Source organism: Rhineura floridana, chromosome 4, assembly GCF_030035675.1.
Source record: "Rhineura floridana isolate rRhiFlo1 chromosome 4, rRhiFlo1.hap2, whole genome shotgun sequence".
In the NCBI taxonomy this organism is placed as follows: domain Eukaryota; kingdom Metazoa; phylum Chordata; class Lepidosauria; order Squamata; family Rhineuridae; genus Rhineura; species Rhineura floridana.
This window is the reverse complement of record NC_084483.1, coordinates 85,181,765-85,207,293: the sequence shown is the minus strand read 5'-3', so window position 1 is coordinate 85,207,293 and position 25,529 is coordinate 85,181,765. Positions and strand designations below refer to the sequence as shown.

Sequence of the window (25,529 nt, the reverse complement as noted above, 5' to 3'; positions counted from 1 at the left end):
CTTAAGACCATAGAGAAAGAGGAGAGAGGAATGGGGAGTATACAAGCCCAAGGCTTGTTCATGTAATGCTAAACCATACTTCAGCATTGCATCTGAATGAGGCCAGTATATAAAAGCATGCAATCTTAACAGAACTCTCCATTCACAGTCCACCATTTCAAACTACTGGTAAATAAACTATTTAGGGGCACCCAATGCACAAGATTTTATCAATCTTGATAATTGTCATTGATATTCCTGAATTTGTTCAGTCTATAAACATGAATTCAACAAATGATGGAAATCTGTTTACAGTTCATGTGTGATTTAAATTATTTTTCTACTGTTGATTAGTTTTTTAAATGCACTTTTAAAAAGTTCTTTATTTTAATTGGATTTGTATATGATAAACAGTTTGAAAAATCTAGCCCTGAATAAAATTGGAAATTCAGTTTATAGACTTTCAATCTTGAAAATAGAATTTTAATGGTTGACTAGAGAATTTCATCCAGGATAAAATATATCTTGTTTTTGTTGACGTGGACAACATTACCCTGAATTACTTCTAAATAATGGGCTCAAGTTGCAGAAAGCCAGATTTCACCTGAACATCAGGAAAAACTTTCTAACTGTTAGAATGGTACGACAATTTAAGCCTCTTTACAGGTGCAAAATATGAATCTTCTACATTCAACAATAAGCTTTGTCTTTTTTTAAAAGCAATGTAGATTAATCATGGGACTTGAGAGGCTCATGAACTTGCTTCTGATAATGAACCATGATTGTGAAATTTGTAATTTCTTTTGTCAAGTTGTTAATAAATGACCGGATGGGATATTAAGAATATAGTATGTTTACACCAAATTAGCAGCTCCAAGCAAGTACTTCAGACAGACAGCGATAAGCAGTAGCTAATATTCCAATAGCTGAATACAGAAATAAGACCACAGGTTACAAGACCGCAGGTTACAACTCTTGGCACAGTAAGCCAGTCAGTCCCCAATACCCAGGTTATAACTGCAGGGAGATATGATCTGTTAAAAGTGCAGTTTTATTCTTGAGAAGAACTAGCAGAAACATCTACATTTTATATTGTATTCCCCGCCCTCACCCTTAACCCCTATTAATCACTCTTCCCATTGCTCACTTAGGCTGCAATCCAATAGAGTAGTAAGTTTCACTGGGTTCAATGGGACTTACTCCCAGGTAAATGTGTCCTGGATTGCAGCCTTACTCTAGTACCAGCAAAGCTATCTATTTCTATACCTTCATGCATTACAGGAGCAGCAGGCTTTCCTCCTCCCTGGAGAGGCAAGTCAGGAGAAACAAAGATAAATGAAAGCCAGTTTGGCCTGCCCCTCCCATGTAGGCAATCTCCAACCATGAAGAGGGAGAGACCAACAGACAGACAGAGCCTCTACATTTCTAATCCTAACCCTACTTACCTGGGAGTAAGGCCCAATGAATTCATGAGTAGACATTTTATTTATTTATTTATTTATATTTCACCTTTCCTGAAGGCGCTCAAGGTGGCTTCCATGGTTCTCCTTCCTCTCCTTTCTCTCTTCACAACAACCCTGTGAGGTAGGTTGGATCGGTAACTGTCTCTCAGCCTAAGGTCACCCAGCAAGCTTCATGGCTGAACCCTGGTCTCCAAGGTCCTAATCAAACACTCTAACCATGACACCCCACTGGTTGTTAGGATTTCAGCAAAGAGATGGAGGTCAGCAATTGGCTTCTTTAGAGGCAATCCAGCACACGTATTTTGCAAACTACCTTTCTGTGGGTGTATCCGTGGGTACGTATCAACCATTTGAGGAAAGCCTCTAATTCCCAGACTCCCCCCCCATGCCCTTTGGTCCTAAAACAAACCTATCTCCAACAGCAAATCCAATTTCAGCTACTGGAGTTTTGGGAAGCAGTCTTGTTACATATAAGAAGCAAGCTTCTAATTTACCCCAGCTACTAAGCAATGTTTGAAAATGTGTCAAGTCAACACGTACTACTTATTGAAATTGCTAATCACACCTCATTTCCTAGTCTAGACAAAAGGTTAGAAAATATAGCATGTGGTAACAGTCAGGCAAGCATACACAAATAAAGCAGCATGAATTTACAAAAGAAATGAATAAATGGAGAAAATGAGACGCTTTTTATGGAACTTATATATATAAACATTTTGTTGGGTTCAGGTTTAACACATAATGGCCCTAAAGTGAGATGGGAGAGAATTCAACATATCAAGTTTTCTAATAATTACCTGTTTTATATTTTTGTATTTGTAGAGAGCATTCCTCATGGATATACTAAAGAAAAATTCTACAAAATTCTTCACCATTGGCAAATTATTTCTTTTCCAGTCAACCAAGGAGGAAATATATCCAGAACATTCTGACAAATATTGGGGTTTCTAATGGGCTTTTTTTTTCATCTAAGGTGAAGTTGTTGCATCAGGATTAAAATACACAGGTTTAATACCAACACCAAATACATAAAATGTTAAGTACCGGTTAAACTTGATATCCTTGGGGTTTAAGAACATAGGAAGACCCTGCTGGATTAGGTCAATGGTCCATCCAGTCCAGCATCCTGCCTTCACTGTAGCCAACCAGATGCCCATGGGAAGCCCACAAGCAGGAACTTTACAAAGCACTATATTCTTTTAGGAAGTCAATTAAATGCATCCATACTCTCTGTGACCAAAACCTAGAAAAAAATTACCACTGCCTGTTTCCAAAGCTTGCTACACAGGATAAAGTAGATACTGGTTGGAAATGAGTAACAAATACCTTTCTAATAAATATCTGCGGGTGGGTCTGAAAATAAAAACTCAGTTTCTTTAGGAAAAATTGGTAAACATTTGTAATCAATGCAACAGCTGTAATTTAGGGTTAGCTTCCTAGTTTCCTTGTAAATTTTTTAAAAACTAATTTTTAAAAACTTTTTTAACAATAAAGGCAAAAATTAGCAGTCACCATTTCACGAAACTGCTCCTGGGCTGACAAAATGTATACTACGTTGACATCTTTTAGAACCAACAATTTTAGAATTATTTTTAGTCACCAGACACTTCAGTGCATAGACATCATGGGGCAAAACTAAAACCACATCAACACACACGCACACCGAGTTCAGTTTATCAGGTAAGCCCACTCAACGTGTTCAGTACTTATCAAGAGCTTGCTATGCACCTCCTGCCATGATATGGAGGATATCTCCTATCTTTGCTATGCATAGGAAACCCAGTAGTTCCAAGGCTCAATTAACATACTGAATAAAGGTGACTTAGCAAAAATATTATTAACTCTTTCAGGGCCTTTACATACTTAAATGACCAACATTTTATTTATGTATTTATTGCTCAATTGCCAAAGTGGCTTAGTGGTTTACAAGTATAAAACCAGTTATAAAAAAATATAAACAATTCCATCAAAACATTAAAATAAACATCCACAATTAAAATGTGCAATAAAAGAAGCCCATTTAAACAGCCCAATGATTCAAACAGTTAAAAAAGCAATTAAAACAGGAAGTTCAGATCAGGAGATCAAGGGAATACTTGTATAAACAGGTGTGCCTGCAAGAGCCAGCAGAATGCCAATAGTGATGGGGCCTCTTGTATTTCAGCAGGGGAGAGCATTCCACTGGTGTCACCAGTGAAAAAGCCAACCTCTGTGTTACTAGAAGCCAGTAAACATCAGGTTGTGGCAAATCTAACCAGATTCCATTTGCTGGTTTTAATGCCTTTATTGGGCAATGGAGAAGATAGCCTTTCAGGTATAACCTGGCCATCATTTTCATCACTTATATTTATGTCTGCCCATGGCTTATTTTAAACCAGATCAATTATACTTTTTTTAGTTCTCTCTCCTGAATAGTAGTCAACAAGCCAGTTTAATTTGTGCACACATACATAAAATAAATGAGCATGTGCAAATCAGCAACTGTGCTTTTCTCTAGAAGAGAAAGCACCTCTACATTTATGTTCTACAAAATCTTTATGTGCATAGTTTAGTATCTAATCACAATCAATCGTGGAATATACAAGTACATGTGGAATATACAAGTAACAACAGTAACCACTTGATGTATAATGTAATTAATGTTAGGGTTGCCATATTGCCCGGTTAGCTGGGTTTTACCCGGATTCTTTGCATGCCACCCGGCGCCCGTTTAACCCCTTAGGTGGCCCGGATTCTCAACTTTAATTTAAAAAAAAATTAAGGTTCTAGGTGGTCCGGTTCTCGAGATATACACAAAAACATCAGCCACCCCCAACTGTCAAATCTTTTTTTAAAACAAATCTGTCCTGTATAGCACTTCGTAGCTCAGTCTAACCCCACCTGTTCAGGATTGCAGCCAATCAGTGTGAAGCCAGTTTGGTTGACCTGGGCAGTGTCTAGAAAACCTTGTTGCAATGCCAGAAAATGGTGCCCCCCCCCGGTTTATCTGAGTATCTCATAAATTGGGTAAGTATATACATTTCAGGGTTTTTTTCCTCTTGTGTGCAGGAGTCAGATCCTGGGCAGTGTTTTGAAAACCTTCCCAATGCTTTTGTGGGGGTAAAAGCATGCTACTCCCATATGCCCAGAGTAAATCCCATTGAATTCAATAGGACTTACTTTTGAGTAGACATGGTTATGAATGTGCTGTAAATTAATGGGACTTTTGAGTGAATGTAAAAAAGAATTATGTTTGTGTTCTAACTATTTCTGTCCCCCCCCTCCAGTCCTATTTTAAAGCAAGTAGGCAGGTATTACAGTTTTTATTCTGTAGGAAACTAATACTGATTTTTTTAAACTAATACTGATTTTTCTGCAATGACCAACTGGTTTGACAATAAACTATTATATGGGCTGTATGTATTTATACATCTGCAGTGTGTGTGTGTAGTCTTTCCAACAACCCTGTGAGGTAGGGTTGGAAACCAAGGCAGCTCACAACAAGAAATAAAGCCATTTAAAATCCAATAAGCAAGAATAAACAGTTGGAAAACAGGCTAAAGAGGCATGATTCTGAATTTTGGGTTGGATGAATGAAGTTTATTTATTTATTATTTGATTTATATCCCGCCCTTCCTCCCAGTAGGAGCCCAGGGCAGCAAACAAAAGCACTAAAAGCACTTTAAAACAGACTTTAAAATATATTAAAACATCTTTGAAAATATTTTTTAAAAGCTTTAAAAAAACATCTTTTTTAAAAAAAGAAAAGGCTTAAAAACATATTAAAAAGCAATTCCAACACAGACTCAGTCTGGGATAAAGTCTCAACTTAAAATAATAAGTTGAAAGAACAAGTTCCTTATCACTTGAGGCTGTAGTTCTCTGCACACTTCCCAGTTTGAGTAAGCCCCATTGAATACATTGGGACTTGCTTATGAGTAAACAAACATCGGATTGCACTATAAATATATTTACAGATTGTGTAATTCATAAACATACTTGATAGTCATGTTTATATAAATATTTCTTCATACTGTGTCCCAATAAGTATTTGATTTCACACTATGGCTGTAGATGATTTTTTCCTCTACAGCCATAGTGTGCCCTTCTTCCTGGGGGTGGTCATGGTTCCCTCAGGATGAAAACAATGGAGAAGGATAGGCTGAGAGATGGTGAGTAGCACATTTAAGGTCTCTTCACCTCCCCCCCTTTTTTATTTGTATTTATTTTATATTTCTCCAATATCTTCCCCTGGCTGTTTTTATGTATTTTAAATATTTTTAGATTAAATAAATAGGAAATCATAATTGTGAACCTCCCTAAAAGCAATTTACCTATCCTTATGTTTTGGCAAAGTGATGGTGTGAAGTCATGCTGGTAGAACAAGAGACCATGTTTGAGGCATGTTATAAGGTGTTTGAGGACTTTGTCACACATTACTTTTTGAGACCTGTAGATTCATGTTGGAAAGAACACGTATTGAATGGTGGCTTGGGTGCTGTTTTTTCAGTCTACGCTGCATGCGTAGGGAAGGTGATACATCATGTGGCAGCTATCTTCATAACGTGAGAATGAAAAACATTTGGATCACCATTCACTTGTTTACTTTTCTCACTATTGGGACCACTTCATATATTACTTTTTCATACACAGAAATTTAATCTTTGTATAGGAAAAAGTATTTTGTAAAATACGAAGGACAGTGGCTGCCCAGTCAGTATAACCACTGTACAAGATCTACTCAGCCACTGTAATTACCTTTTTGTTTTGAGTGCCCTGTTGTCTGGGTCTTGGTTCAGGTGTGTATCCAACTTTGATGTGCTTATGGAAGGGGTGTGCAAGTAGTGCCCCCCCCAAAGTGTGGAGGCTTGGACCAACATTGTGTTACGGAAAACCAAAGTCTGTGTGAAAGTACATATTCGGGAATGCCATCAGTGTAATCCTAAGCACACTTAACAAATAATGTCATATCGAACTTGCATGTCACAAAATATTTTACGGTCATGTCTATAAGCACCAGGAGGGTAGTCGCCCAGGGGGTCTCAGTCCTTCTGCTTTTTTGGGAGCAGGGTCCCTATGTCTGCAAGCATCCTACAATCAGCATGAAAAGGGAGTGTGTTAGTCACTGAGTCTTCTAATATCCTTCCTTGCCTTTCCTGCTGATTGGAGCCAATCAGAGTGAAAGGAGGTGAGTCAGCCACTGAGAAGACTCTTCTCAGTTGCTAAGGCTCTCCACTTACATGCTGATTGGCTCCTAGAGATGTTTGTTATTGTGAGAGAATGCATTAACAAAGATCTCATTCTTAATCCAGGAGCAAAAAAGGGTGTACGTGGCTGCAACTATCATGAAGGGACTCTGCACTTCTGAATTTTCTACTAAACAACTGATAAATACCTATGTAGCTTTGTGTCTGGAGACTTATTATTAAGAATCACTTTCCATAATTGTAAGGAGGTATGTCCACACGCAAGCATCCTAGGCACCTAAATGAGGGCTGAGAGCAGCATAGGGACATCAGCAGATGTCTTATTCCAGGGGTTCCCAAACTTTTCTTCTACACAGACCACTTGAAAATTGCTGAGGGTCTGAAAGTATCTGAAAATTTACTATGGGCATATGCAAGATAATTAACTCCCATTAGTGATAAGAGCAAGAATTTATAATTATTATTTTAATTAAAACAAGAAGCTTATCAGTACTTTGAAGAGGTTGTTGTTATGTGCCTTCAAGTCAACTATGACTTATGGCGACCCTATGAATCAGCGACCTCCAAGAGCATCTGTCATGTGCCACCCTGTTCAGATCTTGTAAATTCAGGTCTGTGGCTTCCTTTATGGAATCAATCCATCTCTTGTTTGGTCTTCCTCTTTTTCTACTCCCTTCTGTTTTTCCCAGCATTATGGTCTTTTCTAGTGAATCATGTCTTCTCATTATGTGTCCAAAGTATGATAACCTCAGTTTCATCATTTTAGCTTCTAGTGATAGTTCTGGTTTAATTTGTTCTAACACCCAATTATTTGTCTTTTTCACAGTCCATGGTATGTGCAAAGCTCTCCATTTCAAATGGGTGGATTTTTCTCTTATCCGCTTTTTTCACTGTCCAACTTTCACATCCAGGACTGGGTCTTTCATGATGCCGGGTGGGGTGGGGAGCAGGAGAGTAGTCGATAAGACAGACATCCTGGCATAGGCAATCTAATTAGCAAGTATGTGTGGGGTTGTTGCACACTTCCAGGCTCAGTTTCATTTTGAGTAGGGAGGTGGAACCTGTGTAGATGTGGTTGATCAAAGGGAGAAGAAATTTTGAGTTAAGCAAAGCTCTGCTTTTATAAAACCTAAGAAACATACAGATAATGTCTGAGTGCCTGCACCAGTGGAATACTGGAGGAACTTGTAAAACTTGCTGCTACATTATTTAGAACTGAGCATGTGGTGTAAAAGACTCCTTTTCCTAACATTTTGGCTTCTTGTTTTTCTCCACCCACCACATCTCTGAAATATATCGTATATGTAATGGTTAACCAGACTGGTGCCCTGACTTACTTTATGTTTGTTGCTATTTTGTGTTTTTATTGTGTTTTTATATTGATTGTGTATTTTTATTGTTTTTATTATATTTATAAGCTGTCCTGAGCTCTGTTTTTAACAGCAGAAGGGCAGGATATAAATCCTCTTAATTAATCAATCAATATTCCATAGTGTTGGAAACTAGAGTCTAGGTATTTAAGGCTGAAAATGTAAATTTTTTTAAAAAAAGATTTCTCACATCTTTCCCCAGTTTTTGGTGGTAATTCCTAGGCACAAAAACAAAGCAACTGGACAATCCAAATATTAATATGCAAATATTTGCATAATATGCAAATTAGCCTGCCCAGATTTGTGGAACTGGAATATGGCAACCCTACTTATGGTATCTCTCTTTTGACTGAAACGGAGATTTGCCCAATATTTTTATGATAAGCTAATACAGGCCCCCTTCAAGCCTCTCCAAAGAAAGACAGCTTAAGGCAACACTGCACATTAAAATATACACCATAGGTACATCACCACAGTATATGCCATCATGCTTTAAGTGGATAATATGTGGGCCAACATGAGGCATGCAGTGTGGAAGTAAAACCAATTGTGGTTCCCCACCGCTCATACACAAGGGAACATACAGTGTGGGAACAGGAACTCAGGTCCCTTTAGGAAATTTGGCACTAAGCACAGCATGGATACATATGTTGTACTTGTTAAATCGGAAAGGTACAGAGCAGCCCTTAGCCAGTGGCACTCATTGTCACACAAAGCTTAAGTGTCTGGCTACATACACTAGTTTTTCATTTCAGAAACTGGCTGTTTAGAATCCTTAAGATCAAGTGGCAGGAGATGTTGGCACACTACCTCAACCTCATTTTCCCCTGCCCTCCCCAGAAGTAAAAGAGTTCCAGGCAAATGAAAGGAGTATAGAGTAACTCCTTGTCTGCAGGAAGGAGTCAAGTCTCCATCTTGCTGCCAGCTGAGTTCTCTAAAATAATCTTTTGGTGTTTATTGGGGAAGGAGTAAAGAAGAGTTGCAATTTGAGAAGTCCTCTCAAGCATGGAGCTATTTCCTTCTTTTATTTGCCTAGGGCGATTTCTCCTTACTGGGACTGCAGGGAAAGGCAGAGATAAGAGTCTGGTCACCTCTCCCATTGGTGACCCCTGCTAGGTTTACCTGGTGGTGGTAGTCAGGAGCAAGAGCAGTAGTACTTAAAGCAGTCCTAGACAGTTGGGTCTATCTGCCATTTTAATTTCCCCATATGGCCCCAATGTAATGTTGAACCAGGGAGCTGTAGGAAACTGGGGTCTTGGCAGCTGTTATGGATGCCAGGTGCCACCCCTGGGTAGAGAAAAGGCTTTCAGTCTTCCCTACCTATTGGAAAGGAGATCTTCAGGATTTCAAACAATCATCCCACAAGAGCAACCATAATGTGCGGCAAGCTCTTAAAACAGCAGGAAAGGAATAGGATTCTATGAATCTTTAGAGTGTGTTTATGTCCGTAAGGAAACTATGGAAACAGAAAAGCTTTGGAAAAAATAGGGGGTTGTCCCACTGGGTTTCAGAATCAATCACACACTGCTGCTGAAATTAGGAAAAGGTAACTGTGAATCCCATAACAACTAAAGCCTCTTTTAACTGAAAAAGAAGGCATCTCATGGAGAGATGTGATACGCAAGAGTCTTATATCATAATAAATTCAAAAGGATGTGTATGTTTTTGTTAAAATTCACATTAGTCAACATTTTGCATTTCTTCCTTAGCATGCTAAAGTCACACTACGACCCACTACAGTGGATTTTAGCAAATACGCAATAGCTCTTATGTGTAAAATACATGGATGGCAATCAAGTGTCTACATTTGTTCAGAAGATTGTCAGGCAAGGACAAAAATAGCCACATTTAATTCATTTCTTCTACTTTCAGGACCACTTCCTGTATGCATCTTGGAATCATATGTTTTACCTTGTTCAATTATTATTTTTTTATTTCTCCTTCATACTCTTCAACATTCAGTTCCAAGAACCAGGAGAACAGCTTGCTTCCCCCTATGAAAATATGTTTGGTATTTCTAAGGCATAGCTATTAATCCAAATTTCAGTGAGAGGAATCCATGCAGACCTTGCAGTTCCTACTAGCCAGGACCAAGGAAACACAGCTCATGAGTTTCTTAGTTGCCAGTGATAAAGCTGTATTTTATCATTTTGGGCTGTAAGCTCTGTCAGGCAGGGATTGCTTTTTCTCCACTATTGTTCAGCTCTGGACCCACAGTTGGTACTCCATACAAAGAACCATGACTCAGCATAGCCTGTAAGAACTAAAGCCATGGATGCATTGAAGTATATTAATAAAGTCAGAGTAAACGTCCACAGCCAAGAGCTGTATTCCATTTCACATCCAAATGACTGAAAGTGGTAAATGGAATGCATGGGAAGGCCCAATTTAGAGAACCAAACTGGCTTGGTAAGGATTTTGGCCAAGTGGATCTGTGATGTGTTTGGTGCACAAATACATGACCAGTTTAGAATTCACTGCACACTTTCTGCTCTCCATCACTGAACAGGGCACAACATTAACCAATCCTACAGTTTCTTTGCTGCATGCCCAAACTGTGCACCCCACATTCTCACTCTGCTAAATTAGTCATATTATGTGAATGGACCTCAATTCTGGTAAAAAAACACCTTTGCTACTCTCTGAAAGGCTGCAGTTCGAGGTGTTCTTTGTTATTTTCAAGTGAGTTCCACTGCCATGAGTAGGACAACTTCCAAGTCAATGTGGTTAGGGTGGATATGTAATTATGTGAAACAGCTAATAGCAAGCCTACAATATGTGTTTCTGGCATCCCTTCATGCTTAGCATCTATACATTTCTTGACAAATGGGGAAAACACCCAAAGCTACTAAGGAGACATTAGTTATTACACTAAGTAAACTCAAAGTTGAATTACAAGATGTTCTTGAATGGTGTCCCTCTTTTGAAACAGACACTTGTGTGTGTGGGTTCTTGAATTATTGATACAGCTGTATTTTAAAAAACTACTAATTTTACAGTGTTAGAATACAGCTGGTACCCTGGTCATATAGAAAAGAGTGTATGAAAAAGAAAAGGGAGGAGCCCAGAATGCCAAAAAATGGGAAAGTCAAAAACTGTATCTTCAAAATAATATTTATTGTATAAACAATATTAGAATATGCCCAACGCGTTTCAGCCCAATCAGGGCTTTCATCAGGGGATATTGATTAGTTCTGGAAAATTTTTCTTATATTAAAGCAAATTAACTGCAAACACTTATGAGAACCAACATAGATAAAGTATTTGTATATACTGTATATCTGTGGTCGGTAAAATTAGTACCCGGCATATACTGGGGGGTAAAGAAAGGCCAGGGAAGGAACTGGCAATCCCACCCCATATATACGGTCTGCCTAGTAAACGTCGCAAGACGGCACCCTAAGAGTCGGAAACGACTCACACTATAAGTGTGGGGGCACCTTTACCTTTTTATACCACTTTAAACAGTCACAGTGGTACAATTCTCAGAGTGGTTTAATAACTGATCTCTCTTCCCATGGGAATTGTAGATCTGTGAGAGGAATAGGGGTGTCCTAGCAACTCTCACCACCCTTAACAAACTACACTTCCCAGGATTCTTTGGGGGAAGCCATGACTGTTTAAAGTGGCTTAATAGTGCTTTAAATGTATAATGCAGATGGGGCTAGAGAGAAAGAAATTGGCCCAAGAATGGGGATGCTCCCATGCCAGTTATAATAACCAAGCAGGCTGGTTCTGGTATCTGCTGAAATGGAGCAACCCCTACTCATTGCTATCCCAGAATTCTCCTTAAGGTAGACTGCTGTCTGCTTACTCCCTTACCATTCACGTGCCTGTATTCCTAAGCAAATATAATCATATATATCCATTTACCCAAGTTATTTTGGGGATAATTCACACAGGGATGTTCTCTCTTTTACAGAGGCTCATTAGGAATGACAAAAACAAAGAAACCTTGATTAACGAAACAACGGTGAAAATTGCAGACAAAGAATTGTGTGGCAATAAACTCAAGTCATCTTAAGTAAGGCAGCTTGACAAAGTACGAAAAAGGAAAATATTAGTAGAACATTTGTTTCTACCTAAAGCAAGAATGTACAGTCTTTCCTTTCTCAAACCTTTGGTTCTTTTAGAATCAGAAGCTAAAGTCTTTTTGTTTTCATCCTCATCAGCTATTCCAAGGAGTGTGCAGACACTGAATCATATAAATAAATCACTGTGGGGTGGCTTGAAAATGTGTAGGTGAGTGTTAAAACAGCTTGCACATGTGTTTATTAGAATGTAGACGGTATGATGGATCTGGAGATGTTGTATTGTGTTACTGTGCTTAGCAATGTTAGGTTAGCTAGCATTCTACCAGGGTATGAGAGAACAGAAGGAACAGCTTGGCCTGCTGGTAAATAAAGTAGCAACATCTTGTTTATATTAGAGAAGTAATTTCTTACTAACCAGAGCTGACTAGTCATTTCTCCCTTAATGCTCTATGCACACAAAAACTCATATAGGTGAAATCCATGCTTATACCATATAAAACTAAACAACAACATTGTTGAAAGAAATGAGAATATGCTACACCCATCTTATCCTCAATATGCTGGTGCATAATCATTTTGTCCTGTGTAAATAGTGGATGATATAAGCACTAGGTTTAAAGCAAGTTCCTTGAACAATGCCAGTATGGGTTCTATCAACATCAGCATTATATCCCTGTAACCGAGCTTCCACAAATCTATTCTTCAGCAGTAACTGCTCCAGGCCTTCCCCAAAATAAGAAGCCCAACACAAGTTCTCCCCAAATTGCATAGATCTTATATATGCTCATAAATTCTGCCTGGTAAGCTTAGCACAATCTGAGACTTCTCCCTCCTTGAGAACCTTTCCTTCTTCTGAATTCTCTGACACATGCTGGGGAATCTCATGACACACTGCGCTTTGAAGCATTTCAAAGTCCAGTGTGATATGGACGACACACACACACGCATGCATACACATACACTTCCTGAGACCTCTAGAATGTGCTGAAGACTTAGGGGAGGGGAAGGATTGATGGCAAGCACAAATAATAGTGGACTACTGAGGCAAACCATTTTTTTTATTTTTGCTTATAACAGCAGCATAATAGCATACTAACAGCAGCATAATACTACCTTGTACTAGCAAAGCAGCAAGTAGATGCCTTATTCTAAGCATTTATTTGAAGATGCAACACCTACATCCCCCTCTATGAAACATGCAGTGCTTACAGATGTGGATGATTTAGCAGCACCAAATTATTGCTGTTCTGCAAGTGGAATAGCAACTTTGCCTCCAGACTTCTGAAATCCAAATAACATTCTGTAGCCAAGTGGGCAGTTTCTCTTTCCTCAATCTCAAATACTGATGGGGGCAATTTTCATTAGGACCATGGAGTGAGTGCCAAAGGGTTAGATCACCCCATTCCCTGTTGCAATTTAGAATGAGAACATAAACAGATAGAAAGGAAATGTAATTTGGAAAGGGAGTTGATGCCTAAAGTGAAGACACAGAGTACAGGGAAGGAAAACGCTATACTGTATTCCAGGGCTGGGGAATCTGTGGCCTAATAGATATTGTTGGACTGCAGTTCTCACCAACCCTGCCCATTGGTCATGCTAGCTGGGTTGATGGGAGCTGGTGTCTAGCAACATCTGGAGGATTGCAGGTTTCCTACCTCTATCATAATCTATGCAGGCCATAACTGTCCCTGAACTTACAGAACAGCTGCACAATGGGCAGGGGTGTAGTCATCCAGGGTCTTAGACCTCCTACTTTTTTGGGAACCAGGTCCTAGCAGGGATCCTAGGTCTCCAGCATCTTATAAACCAATCAGCATGAAAGGGGAAATGTGTTATCCACTGAGAAGAATCTTCCAACTTGCTTCTTTGTCATTTCCTGCTGATTGGCACCAATCAAGAGTTAAATGAGTTCCTATTAGTTCCTGCTTCAAAATGTGAAGTTGTGGAAAGTGAGAATTCTGTGACTGCAGAAGAACAGACAGCAAATCCTGATGATTGAATCCCATCTACATCATAAAGCAATTTGGCAGTAACAGAAGATAAACAAGCAGATACTGAATTCAGTCATTCAAGCAGTATCTCTAACAGTGAGAAAGGGCAGTCAACTTGTGATAAAGACAGAGAAGCAGAAAGCAGTATTCAAGCCTGGCCACATTATTCTATAATCTAAGAAAGTGGGATGTGGCTTAAAAGAGGATGTGGCTATAAATTTGGCATTACAATATTGACAACGGGTAATCTACAACTGGGAAAATTAAGCAACTGTTCCACTGTGTTTAAAAAAGGGGATTTTTCTGAGCTTGGTGGGAGGACTAGAAAATGAACAGGGAAAATATGGATATTCAAAAATACAGATGCCACCTGCTCATAGTTTCTGTACTTTGTACTTGCACAGATCATCAACTACTGAAGATGCTCCCATTCTTTTCCATGTCTGTAATTCTATTATATATGTGAAATGTGCTGCATCATGTTCTTCCAGGAATCACATATGCAACTGGTTTTTTTATTATGCATGTAGCAATATGTTTAAATAATATTTTAAATAATATTTTATTATTATATATAATAAAATTATGCATTTTATTATTATGCCGCCCTCGGCTCCTACTGGGAGGAAGGGCGGGATATAAATCAAACAATAAATAAAATAAATAATGTATGTGCCAAAAGCCAACATCATCATTTTATCTTGGTTTAATGTATTCTTATTTTATTTCTTTACACTTACATATTAGCTGCAGAATATAGAGAGGTACTATGTTTTTCATAAACAAAGCCTGTAGACATGTACACGTTTTCTGGTCCCATATACATGGCCGTGCACTATTTGCACAATAATAAGCACCAAAGGTATTTCTTCCTGTGGCTACTACTATATTACTAGAGGCGTAAACAGCAACAGTGATAACTCTAGACCTATTATCTCTAAATGTATACCATCAATATTGATACTGGTTGCTAATGCACTTCATTATAGAAGCCAGCAAAAACTTATGTCATGATAGTAACTCCTCACAGGAACCCTACTATTTGTAAGAGGAACATGAAGAGTCACATGACTGAGCCAACCAGGAATGTGGAACAATGGCACAAATGTTTTTCACATAATGACCTCTCTCATTTTGCACACCTAATCAGATGAGGTGGGTGCCCACTAGGCAGAGATCTTGGTGCCCTGGCTTTAGAATGCCCTCCCAAGAGAGGCTTACTTACATTATGATGTTCTCAGTGCCATTCTCCCAGCCCTTCCAGTCTGAATTCTCAGTGCATTTCAAGTCTCTAGCACTTTTTTTAAAAAATCCCATTTATGGTTTTTAGGCTGGCTTTTATATTGTTTTTTATATTGTGTTTATGTTGCTGTGCTGTTTTTTCTGATTATATGTAGATGGTATAGGTATTATATTGATACTGTTTTTATTTATTTATTAAAATATTTATACACCACACTTTTCACAGAAGTACATCAAAGCAGCTTAAAACATACAAGACACAATAAAAACAACAATAAAAGCATCAATACATACTGCATTGCCTAGAAAGAAATACATGTTACAAAGACCTATCTAAAAAGTTCAGTTTTCAAGAGAAGCCTGAAAGAAAGGAGAGATGGTTCCTGCCAGACCTCTATTGGTAGGAAGTTCCACAGGGCAGCACCTGCCACACTAAAGGCTCACTTCCTGGTAGAGGCCAACCAAACCTCAGGAGCGTGGGCAACCACCAAAAGCGTCCCATCAGAAGATCTCAGTGATCAAGATGTAACATGAGGAGTCAGGCAGTTTTGCTTACTTTATGATTGTATTTTACAGACTTTTGTTTTTTGTAAAGCACCCAGATGCCTCAGTTGATTGGATGGTATAAAGGGTAAGAAGTAGCAGCAGTAGTAATTTATTATTATTATTATTATTATTATTATTACTGCTGTTCCACATAGTAGAAGCTTGAAGGATGTAACTTTTGAAATGGGTCACAAAGTTAATATAAGATATATATGCACAATTAAAAAGCACTAGGGTTACATGTTGCTGTTTCCCTGATTTGCATGACATCACCCTCTCTTACACTCCACTAATTACAGCTACCACTACTAATTACTATAAAGCTTTGTTACATATACATTTGTAAGTGGTTAGTATTAATACAATAACCGTATACAGGTCAAAAAGGAGATGTGGCAATGCCATGTTTTTCAACAGCTGATTTGCAAGTAGCCTTATGCACTGTAGGTTTAGGCATGGACTGGCCAATAAATTCATATTCATTCAAACTGCCACATGAGAGTTGTATCATCTGAAAATTCCTCAGAATGCTCTCCTGTTTAACACTACCATCTCATACAATCCAAGTAAAATAGTGGTCCAAATCAATGATGTGTCATTTTCAAAATACAGAAGTACACTTCTGAAATAGTACATCAAAGTTCTCACTCCAATGAATGATTGGATAGCTTTAAAAAAAAAGTCAAAGTAAAGAGTACAGAATGTAGTAAAAGCCTAGCTATAGTTTTTTTTCTCCCTTTCCTTTGGCCTAGCCATAGTATTTGTGGAATCAGCTCTGAGCCGTGGAGACGTAAGTCTAAATAAATACTTGCTTCTCTATTGTTTTACAGAAACCAGCAGAACTACTCAGATTTCTCTGAAGCAAGGTCCATAAGGTGATCACCTTGCTAAAGCTAAGCAGGTTTGAATCTGGTCAGTGCCTGAATGTGCAACCAACAGAACTACGTCTACACAACTTTGGAGTCTATGACAGATGGAAGGCAGGATATAAATGAAATAAATTTTTCAAAAAAAAGAATGTTTTCCAGTACTTTGTCCATGTAGAGTCCATAGTCATTTCTATTAATGAGAAAATGCCTGATTGATAAAATAGACTAGGGTCCATTTTAGGTGGCCCAAGTTTCTTAAAGTAAACAAGATTTTACAGATCTCATTTGATTTCCTCTTCCAGTAAGGTCATGTTAGAAGTTACTACAAAATTGCTGAACTAACTTATATCACTAAGTATCCAGCTGATCCAGGGATCCAAGTTTTTAACATTTTAATTAGTTGAAGGCAACAGTTAAGGCTGGTCATAAGTGAAATCAATATTGAATTAAAATTATAAATGGTCAGAAATGTTTCATAGTGTTTCCCAACCTCTTTTTATTTTTTCTGTTGCTGGACTACAACTCCCATCAGCCCCAGCCAGCATGGCCAATGGTCAAGAATTATGGGAACTGTAGTCCAGCAACAACAAAAATAAAAAAGGTTGGGAAATACTAAGCAATCTAATTAATGTAAGAACTTTACTGTATGGCCTGTGGAATGGAAATGGACTGACTTCAAGTTGATTCCAACTTATGGCGACCCTATGAATTGGGTTTTCATGGTAAGTGGTATTCAGAGAAGGTTTACCATTGCCTCCCTCTGAGGCTGAGAGGCAGTGACTGGCCCAAGGTCACCCAGTGAGCTTCATGGCTGTGTGGGGATTCCCAGGTCGTAAGTCAGCACCTTAACCACTATGGCTCTCATATGGTCTATATCAACTGGTATTTTGCCGATAAATTCAGTTCAGCCCTGTATGTTGCTACATGTTTTTTCTAACTAATTCTCTGTAGTCCATTTGATGTTTTCATAAAGGTAGCAACTAAAAGGTTGGTTTTGTTGCCTGAGAGGTCTCCAAGCAGCTACATCTGCAACTGACACTTTACAAATTACCCAGGTTCAGTATGAAAAGGAATAATTGACATCCCAAATTGAAAAACCCTTATGGCGCACTTATGGTAACTAACAGAAATGCACTACATAAAGCAGCTATCATGATGCAGAAAAATGCACAGACGTGTTTTATGACATACCCACTCAATGTTTTGAGCTGCTGGTTCTTCTTCTTTTTCACATTTTCCCAAAATCAAAGCAAGGTACCAGATTATGTGATCCTTCCATTCTCAACTCAGGAAGATGGAAAGAGTTCATTTGCACTTAAATTTCTAGTGGTGCTTCCTACTGAGGAGTTGGGACACATGAGTAAGTTACTAATAGAAACCTTGTGGTGTCCAACAAACTTCCAAAAATATTGTTTCCACTGTGTAGTCGACATTCTCTTTGATTCCCATCAAATGAAGATACTGAAGGCGAAAAAGAGTTTCTATTGTAAATTCTGAATGGATGGACCCATTCATGCCTCTCAGCTGTATGAAATCTTTGTACACAGGATCTGCATCAGGCAAGTGATGTACAGTAGGAAAAATTCCAGTAAATGCCAAAAATCAGGACATTTATCCTTGACCACTGAAAGGGATTATAAATATGATCTATAGTAGTGAACATTATGTTGTATTAATACCTTCTTTCCATATTTATGACATACCAATTTTAAAGATATTCTCATATGTGAAAATTCAGTCATCCTAAAGACACAGATTAAACATGAAAGAAAATTTGCTTGCTGGTCTTCTTCACCATAAAATACAAAATTCTCACTCAGAAGGCACGTTCATGAAGGAAACAACTTTCATCCTACCTTCAGATGTGTCACATGCAATGGTACCAATGACCGTGGCAGTTTAGTTACATGTACTTATGCAATGAAAGCCGTGTGTGAGTTTGGTTTTACACATAAGATGTACATTATTAACTTTGTAGTAAAAACATTTGTGTGGGACCGCCTGCCATATAGGAATCTGGTACAATGTGAAACGGTTCTGGTTTTCTTTATGTGCCACTGGCTGGAAACAGACCTTAATGTTTTAAAAGAAAGTTTAAGGTGGTATGACAAAGGCATCATAGCTTGTGTAGTGTACACGTCCATTTCCTTTGTCCTACCAACAACTCTGGTCAAACAGGTTTTGCTGGCTCTTGAAGCTCTACAAAACCTTGCAAAACCTGTGAACAAAGACAATAGAGGTGTACACACACCACAGGCAAGAATATGCCTCTGTCATACCATCTGCTACTCTCTAGAAGAAAAAAGATTGGTAATCCAGTGTAAACTGTCATTTCCTATTTTCTTGGCTTAGCACTTTGTTCACACAAAATAAATGCTTAGGCATGAATTGAGAAGGTACATAGAGATATGGGTTTTCACAGAGCAATTTTTATTCATGTATTACATGTTTATCCCACCCTCCCTCTTTCCAAGGAGATCAAAGGGGTTTACAAGGATACAAGTGAATAGAGAGAAGTGGGATGGAACTCAAGGTTATCCAATGAAGCTGAACATTGGGCAATTCAGGACAGAAAACGGAAAATACTTCTTCACACAGCACACAGTTACACTACAGAAATCATTTCCACAAGATGTAATGATAGCCACCAACTTGGGTGGCTCAAAAAGGGGAATTGGACAAATTCACAGAGGATAAGACTATCAATGACTATTAGTCATGATGGCTATATCACATCCAGGATCATAGGCAGTATGCCTCTAAATGCCAGCTGCTTGGAATCAATAATAGGGAGAAGGCTACTGTGCTTCTGTCCTGTGACTTGGCTTTCTAGAGGCATCTGGTTGGCCCCTGTGAGAACAGGATGCAGGACTAGATAAGCCTTTGGTTTGATACAGCAGGACAGTTCTTTATGTTTTCCCCATGGCAATCAACCATGGGTGGCATGAAGGCGGAAGGCCAAAATGTCAGTACATTTTTATTCCACCCTTCCTCCAAGAAACTCAAAGCGACATACATGGTTCTCCAGAGCTTGGAAAAGTTACTTTTTTTAAACTACAACTCCCATCAGCCCCAGCCAGCATGGCCACTGGATTGGGCTGATGGGAGTCGTAGTTCAAAAAAAGTAACTTTTTGAACCTCTGTGTTAATCCCTCAGCCCATTTTATCCTCCCAACAAACCTATGAGGTAGGTTAGGCCAAAAGAGAGTGTCTGGCCCAGTGAGCTTAATTTTGAGTGGTGATTTGAACCTGGGTCTCCAGTCCTAGTGCAGTTTTCTTTACCACTGTGCAGCATCAATCCCTCCTCTGTGCAGATTTCTCCTTCCTAACACAGCCTAAGCATAGGAATAATTTGATCTGTGTGCAACTGTGATGTGGTTTGGGGGAAGGGGAGTAAGATGCACTAGATGAGCGCACCCAATTCTTAAAATAACTGCATGCAGACATACCCTACTAAGGGGATAACTATATGGTATACCCAAATAATTGCAACAATACCCTTTTTTCTCCTTTGGGAAGTTGCAATTTTGAGCAGAGAAGTGGCACACAACTGTTTAAGAAATTGCCCACAAGCTCCTTTTCTTCCCACAAGGCACCATATGTATACCTCCTCCAAAGCAGCTTTAGTTTTAGAAATGTGATGTCAGGGTCCCAATACATATAAACTTCAACTGATCTTCAGCTTCCTAAGAGCCTGATCCTAAGCATATTCCCCATCTTAAGTGAGGCTTACTCCCAAGTAAACAGATAAAGCCACAGGGTGATACCCAATGTTGGTCATACTCATGGCAGACCCACTGAAATCAACAGACAAGTTAATTAGTCAGGTATCACCCACAGAGTTCATTGGCATTTGCTTCCAAAGCACTGTGCGCAGGATCAGAATTCTACTGATTTGCAGGATAGAAAGCTGCCTTAAACAACCTAGATTGTCTGCACAGATTGGCATCAGCTCTCCAGGGCTTTAGACCCAATCCTGCTTGAAGACACCAGGACTGAACCTGGGACCTGTTGAATGCAAAGCAATTCCCGGGGGGGGGGGGCTCTAATTCCCATCTCCTGCTTCCCATGCATTGATGGTGGCTGCGGTGGCTGCTGCTTATGGAAAACTGCCTTATACCAAAGTAGACCATTAGTCCATCTAGCTCAGTATTGTGTACAATGACTGGCCGGGACTCCTCAGGGATTTGGACAGGAGTCTTTCTGAGCCCTACTTAGAGATGCCAGAGACTGAGACTAGGACTTTCTGCATGCAAAGCATGGACTCTGCCACTCAGCTATGGGCCTTTCTGTCTGTTATGAAACTTTGTCTGGTCTAAGCAACTATCTCTAAGAAGCATACCCTAAGTAGAATAGCTTATATTTGTAACAGCAGCAGATGGAAGCATTTCAAAATGTGCCAGTGTTCCACATCCCATTTATGTGTTAAAAATATCACCAGCAATAAAAAATTGCATGCAAGTAGCAAAGGGAGTTGTTATTTACAGAATTAGAATTCCTAGTTCAACTTACCATACAGAGTTATTTAAAAGGTTGTAGGGGAAGATTTTTCTCATTGCAACCAGTGTACATAACGCCATCACCTGCATGGCTACATAATGTAAAAGAGCGGCTCTAATAGATACTGCTTTTTATAACTGTTAAATATTTAGTTCCTGAGGCTTCATTTTTATATATATTGTCCTTTTGCAACTCTCTAGATCCACTTATTTACATTGCTCTTTTTTGCTCAACAGATGAATTTCAAATGTCAAATAAAGTACTAAGATAGTGTTATATAAAGTCACAAATATTGAGAAACATCAAAGCAGGTGAAGCCCTTACTTATTTTTAAATTCCTTATATCAGTAGGTTCTGAGATTGATTGTGTACATATAATCCCATCAAACAAAGGGCAGTCTCCCTCACAGATTTAAACATGGGATAGTTTTGCTTCCCTGTCTGCCAAAGGGTACTGATTCAATAGGTTATTCCACAGTTTTGGTTTAGTCACATGCCTTGGCTACCAGAAAATTGATTATGCCTAGCAAAAGGCACAAACACACCATACCACCAGGTAAACAGGCAAGCCACTGACATACTGTCAAGTCAGAAGTTTCCTGCTTTGTTAACACAGGAAGGGACCACAAGTCATGTTCAACTCAGAAAATACCCATCTAGGTTAGGGAGCAGCAGGTGCTGCGGCCAGAGCCTAAATCAGGCAAAATAAAGGAGAGAGGGAGTTACATTTATGCTTTTTAAGAACCTTTACATTCTCTTATCCCCCCACCAAAACCCATGCCCTCCCTCCTTCACCAGCAAATATGGTTAATCTTCAGCTGGAGAACCATGCAAAGTGAAATGGACTCAATCTGATATCCTTCCTTCAGTTTTAATCCTTGTAAGAATGTAGCCTCTGGGCATGTCCACACAGCAACTGGGGATGGGGGTGATGTAGACCACACCAAATGCAATGGGAAACACAGGCACTTCCTCAGGGCACCTCCAGCTGGACAGCAAAGAACTGGTTATATAGAACACAGAGTCCATACTTGTCCTACAATTGCCCCATGACACCCTGTGGATGGGGCCAACCAGGCCAAAACCTCTGGCAGCAGCGGGCCTGCCAGGATGTAGCACACCGCATGAAATAAAGTGCTAAAAGGACATGTTCCAAGGCTTAGGCACATAGTCACCTTTCTCACATGAGCATCTCCTTCAGATTCTTACAGAGACACACTATAATCTAAAACTGCGGGTTGATTATGTAGGTTAAGTGTATGGGTGGATGAGCGTGGGTTAACAGCTCTTTGTTTAACCATCCTGATTTGGACTATGAAAAACTGGTTCAAGAGTGTGCCTGATAACTTTGTTTTCCTCAATACCCTTGGATCAAAAGGAGTTAAATATTTTATTTGTATGACTGAACAATTTTTTCCCCCCTTAACACTCATGAATTGCTTTTTCCACAATCAAAACAGGATAGCTTCTTTTTGTTTTTAAGAGAGAGAGAGAGAGGGAGAGGGAGAGGGAGAGGGACAGGGAGAATTTTCCCGCCCTTTCAATGCGTTCTGATGAAAGGTTCAGTACAGGCGCTTGTTATCTAGCAACAGAGCGAGAGTGATCGTTAGTCTACACTAATTAACACGGAAGGTCATACCTATTAAGTGCGCTGTGTATATCCTGCAACTGGGTGGGATGGGAAGATGGGTAGGGGTCTTCAAATCCATTCTAAGCACTTACAGGAAAAGTTAAAGGGAAGGCGAGACTGAACAGTGTTACCCATACAGGAGAATCCACGTCTCTAATCCATTACGTTCGGACACCTAAAGCCACCCAGGAGCCTCCCGCGCAGCCCCCGATCACCCACATTCCTCCCCGCGCTTACCTTCCAGCCGGCCGAGCTGTTGCTGTCGCCCTTATCCTTGAAGTAGGGCACGCAGCGCACCATCCACTCGTAGATCTGGGACAGGGTGAGGCGCTTCTCCGGGGAGCTCTCGATGGCGCGAGTGATCAAGTCCGCGTAGGATAAGTTGCCCCACGCGTTTCTCCGGGACGAGCATTTCCTCGGCGCCGCCGCCGTTCCTGTCGCCCCTTGTTGCTGCGGCGGCGGCTGCTGCCCACCGCTCAGCGCACTGCCGCCCTGACCAGATCCCTCACCGGAGAGCCCGGAGAAAGGAGCCAACAGGCGGGCCGTGTCCTCTGGGGTCAGCGACTCGCCACCTCCACCGGGGACGGCGTCGCCGACGGTCATGGCCGAACTGCCCCCTTGCTCCTCGTCGTCAACGTCGTCGTCCTCCTCCGGGATCATGGAGGCGGCGTCGGCAGCTGCTTCCCCTGCAGGCTTGGCCGGGCTCGCCTGCAGCTCAGGCCTCTGCAGGGGCCACGTACAGGAGCGAGGGCGGCTCTGGGGCTCAAATTCGGGATCCAGTTCCACGTCCACGGGGGACAAGGGGGCGGGGGGAGACGCCTCTGCCATCTTGGCCTCTCCCCCACTCTTGATGCTGTTCTTCCTTCCTATACGCCGCTAGTGGGGATATCAGGCAAGAGGAGCCCGATCCACACCTCGGTCCCTCCTCCCCCTTTTGCGCCTCCTAGTATTAGCGATCAGCGAGGTTGTACAAACATGCCACTCTCCATTAAAGGTCCGGCCGCTTCCTTCTTATCCCGTCACCTCTCCTTCTCTCCCACCCCCACAATAATAATAACAAAATCGCAAGGAGACAGATAAACAATCGAGTGGTCACCTGGTTCCAGGTGCGCTTCCTTCCTCTAGATCCTGGGTATGATCGATTTTGGAAGAAGAAGAAAAAAACCCAAACCTGGGAGAGTTGGAAGCAAATCGCCGTGGCGGCGCGCCCGTGTGTTTGTTTATCTTTCACCCCGTGCAGGATTGCTCCAATAGCATCGCACTGTATCCATTAAAGAGACCACTTCCCGCGGGCACTCTCTTCCCCCTCCCCTTCTCCACACACCTAAAAATATATATATATTATTTTTTAAAGCCACGAGTCTCTTGCTTGTTGCTTTGGCGGGCGCCGTCTTTTCGGTTTTAGGAGTCTCTCTCCCGCTGACCAAGAGACCTTAACTGGAGAACTGAAGTCTTAAAACGCCTTCGGCCGCGTCTGCTACATTCAAGGAGGGCATTCCCCTTCCCCCCCAAGAAGGAAAAGCAATACAAAACAAGAAAAATGGGTGCAAAGAAAAAGCAAATGTTTCTAAACAACAGAGGAAAACCCTGGCTCTGTTGTGTTTTTTAAAATCCTCTTCTGCAACGTGGGAGAGAGAAAGGAAGCCGCTCAGGGGCCAAACAAGTCAAATCGGCGATCTTCCAACAGGTCCAGAAACCAGAAGTCCTCCACGGGGCTGCCAAGGTATTTGTTCCAGCATCAACACCACCACATTCATAACCTCCTCGCTCCGGCTGCTGCTGCCATCTTGACAGTTTCTCCCCTTGCAGAGAAGTCATTTAAACAAGCACTGGCAAAAAGAGAGCGCGAGAGGTCACGCAGTGGAAGAAAGGAATGAACAAGCGGCAGCTTCCAGTAGTAATGAGAACGACGATCAGCTCGAACGGAAGAAAATCCAGATCGACATTCACCGGAGGAAAACGCAGTGCCGCCGCTGCTGCAGCATGGTTCTCGCTACAGGAGTCGTCTCAGCTCCTTTCACTTTAGGTAAGAAAAGCAGTTTTTAAAAAAGCAACACATCAACGCGACCGATCCCTCTGCGAAGAAGAGAAAGCAATAGGCGAAGGATCTGCTTCTGCTGCCAGGAACAAACACTGCCGCTGCAGTTCGCTCGAGCAGCCTGTCACCCGCCGCTCTGCTGACTTCCACATTCCTTCTCTTAACAACCAGCAGCGGCAACACAAAGTTATAGACACACGCAGGGAGCCTCAACCTAACTCCGTAGCAGGCTGATCACCGCCCACAAAATGGGAAGGGCTAAATAGCCCGCTAAGGGACGAGCGCTTCAGCTGCTGATACCACAGCAAACCCTGTTATCTGAGGGAATCTGTCTCTGCTAGCAGCCAACAGGCGCTTTTTATAGCCTGGCTTTAACCCTGCGCCCTCGAAAATGTATCACAATTAAAAATTGGCTGAACAAATATAATAATACGGAGAGAAGCAGGAATTTAAAGAAGAAATACATTAATAAAAGCATACAAACATTTCTGGGCTATGTTACAATATGCATTATCATAGTAATTTTAAAATGGGACAACTATACTTTTTCTCCTTTTATTTCCTGCCTTTGCCCTCAGTTCAGTAATCTTTCCTTTCCGCTCTAACCCCTTACCTATAAAACAGAGCTTAGACCACACAGAAATTCTGGCACAAGCTGGCCACTTTTTCTTGCACCAGAAC

At 40.6% G+C, this 25,529-nt stretch overlaps 1 protein-coding gene across 2 annotated transcripts in view; it reads right to left on the bottom strand.

Moving 5' to 3' along the window:
• The window catches only part of FOXO3 (forkhead box O3), a 144,762-nt gene extending 119,731 nt beyond the window's left edge, over positions 1-25,031 (bottom strand). The window contains exon 1 of one of the 2 annotated variants that reach the window (XM_061623540.1): positions 23,048-25,031. In XM_061623540.1, coding sequence (XP_061479524.1) covers positions 23,048-23,638 — 591 coding nt within the window. In that variant the 5' untranslated portion in view covers positions 23,639-25,031. Of the gene's footprint in view, positions 1-1,488; positions 1,750-23,047 lie in introns of those variants that run through there. The other variant, XM_061623541.1, reaches the window with a different exon arrangement.
• Between the last annotated feature and the right edge of the window lie 498 nt (positions 25,032-25,529).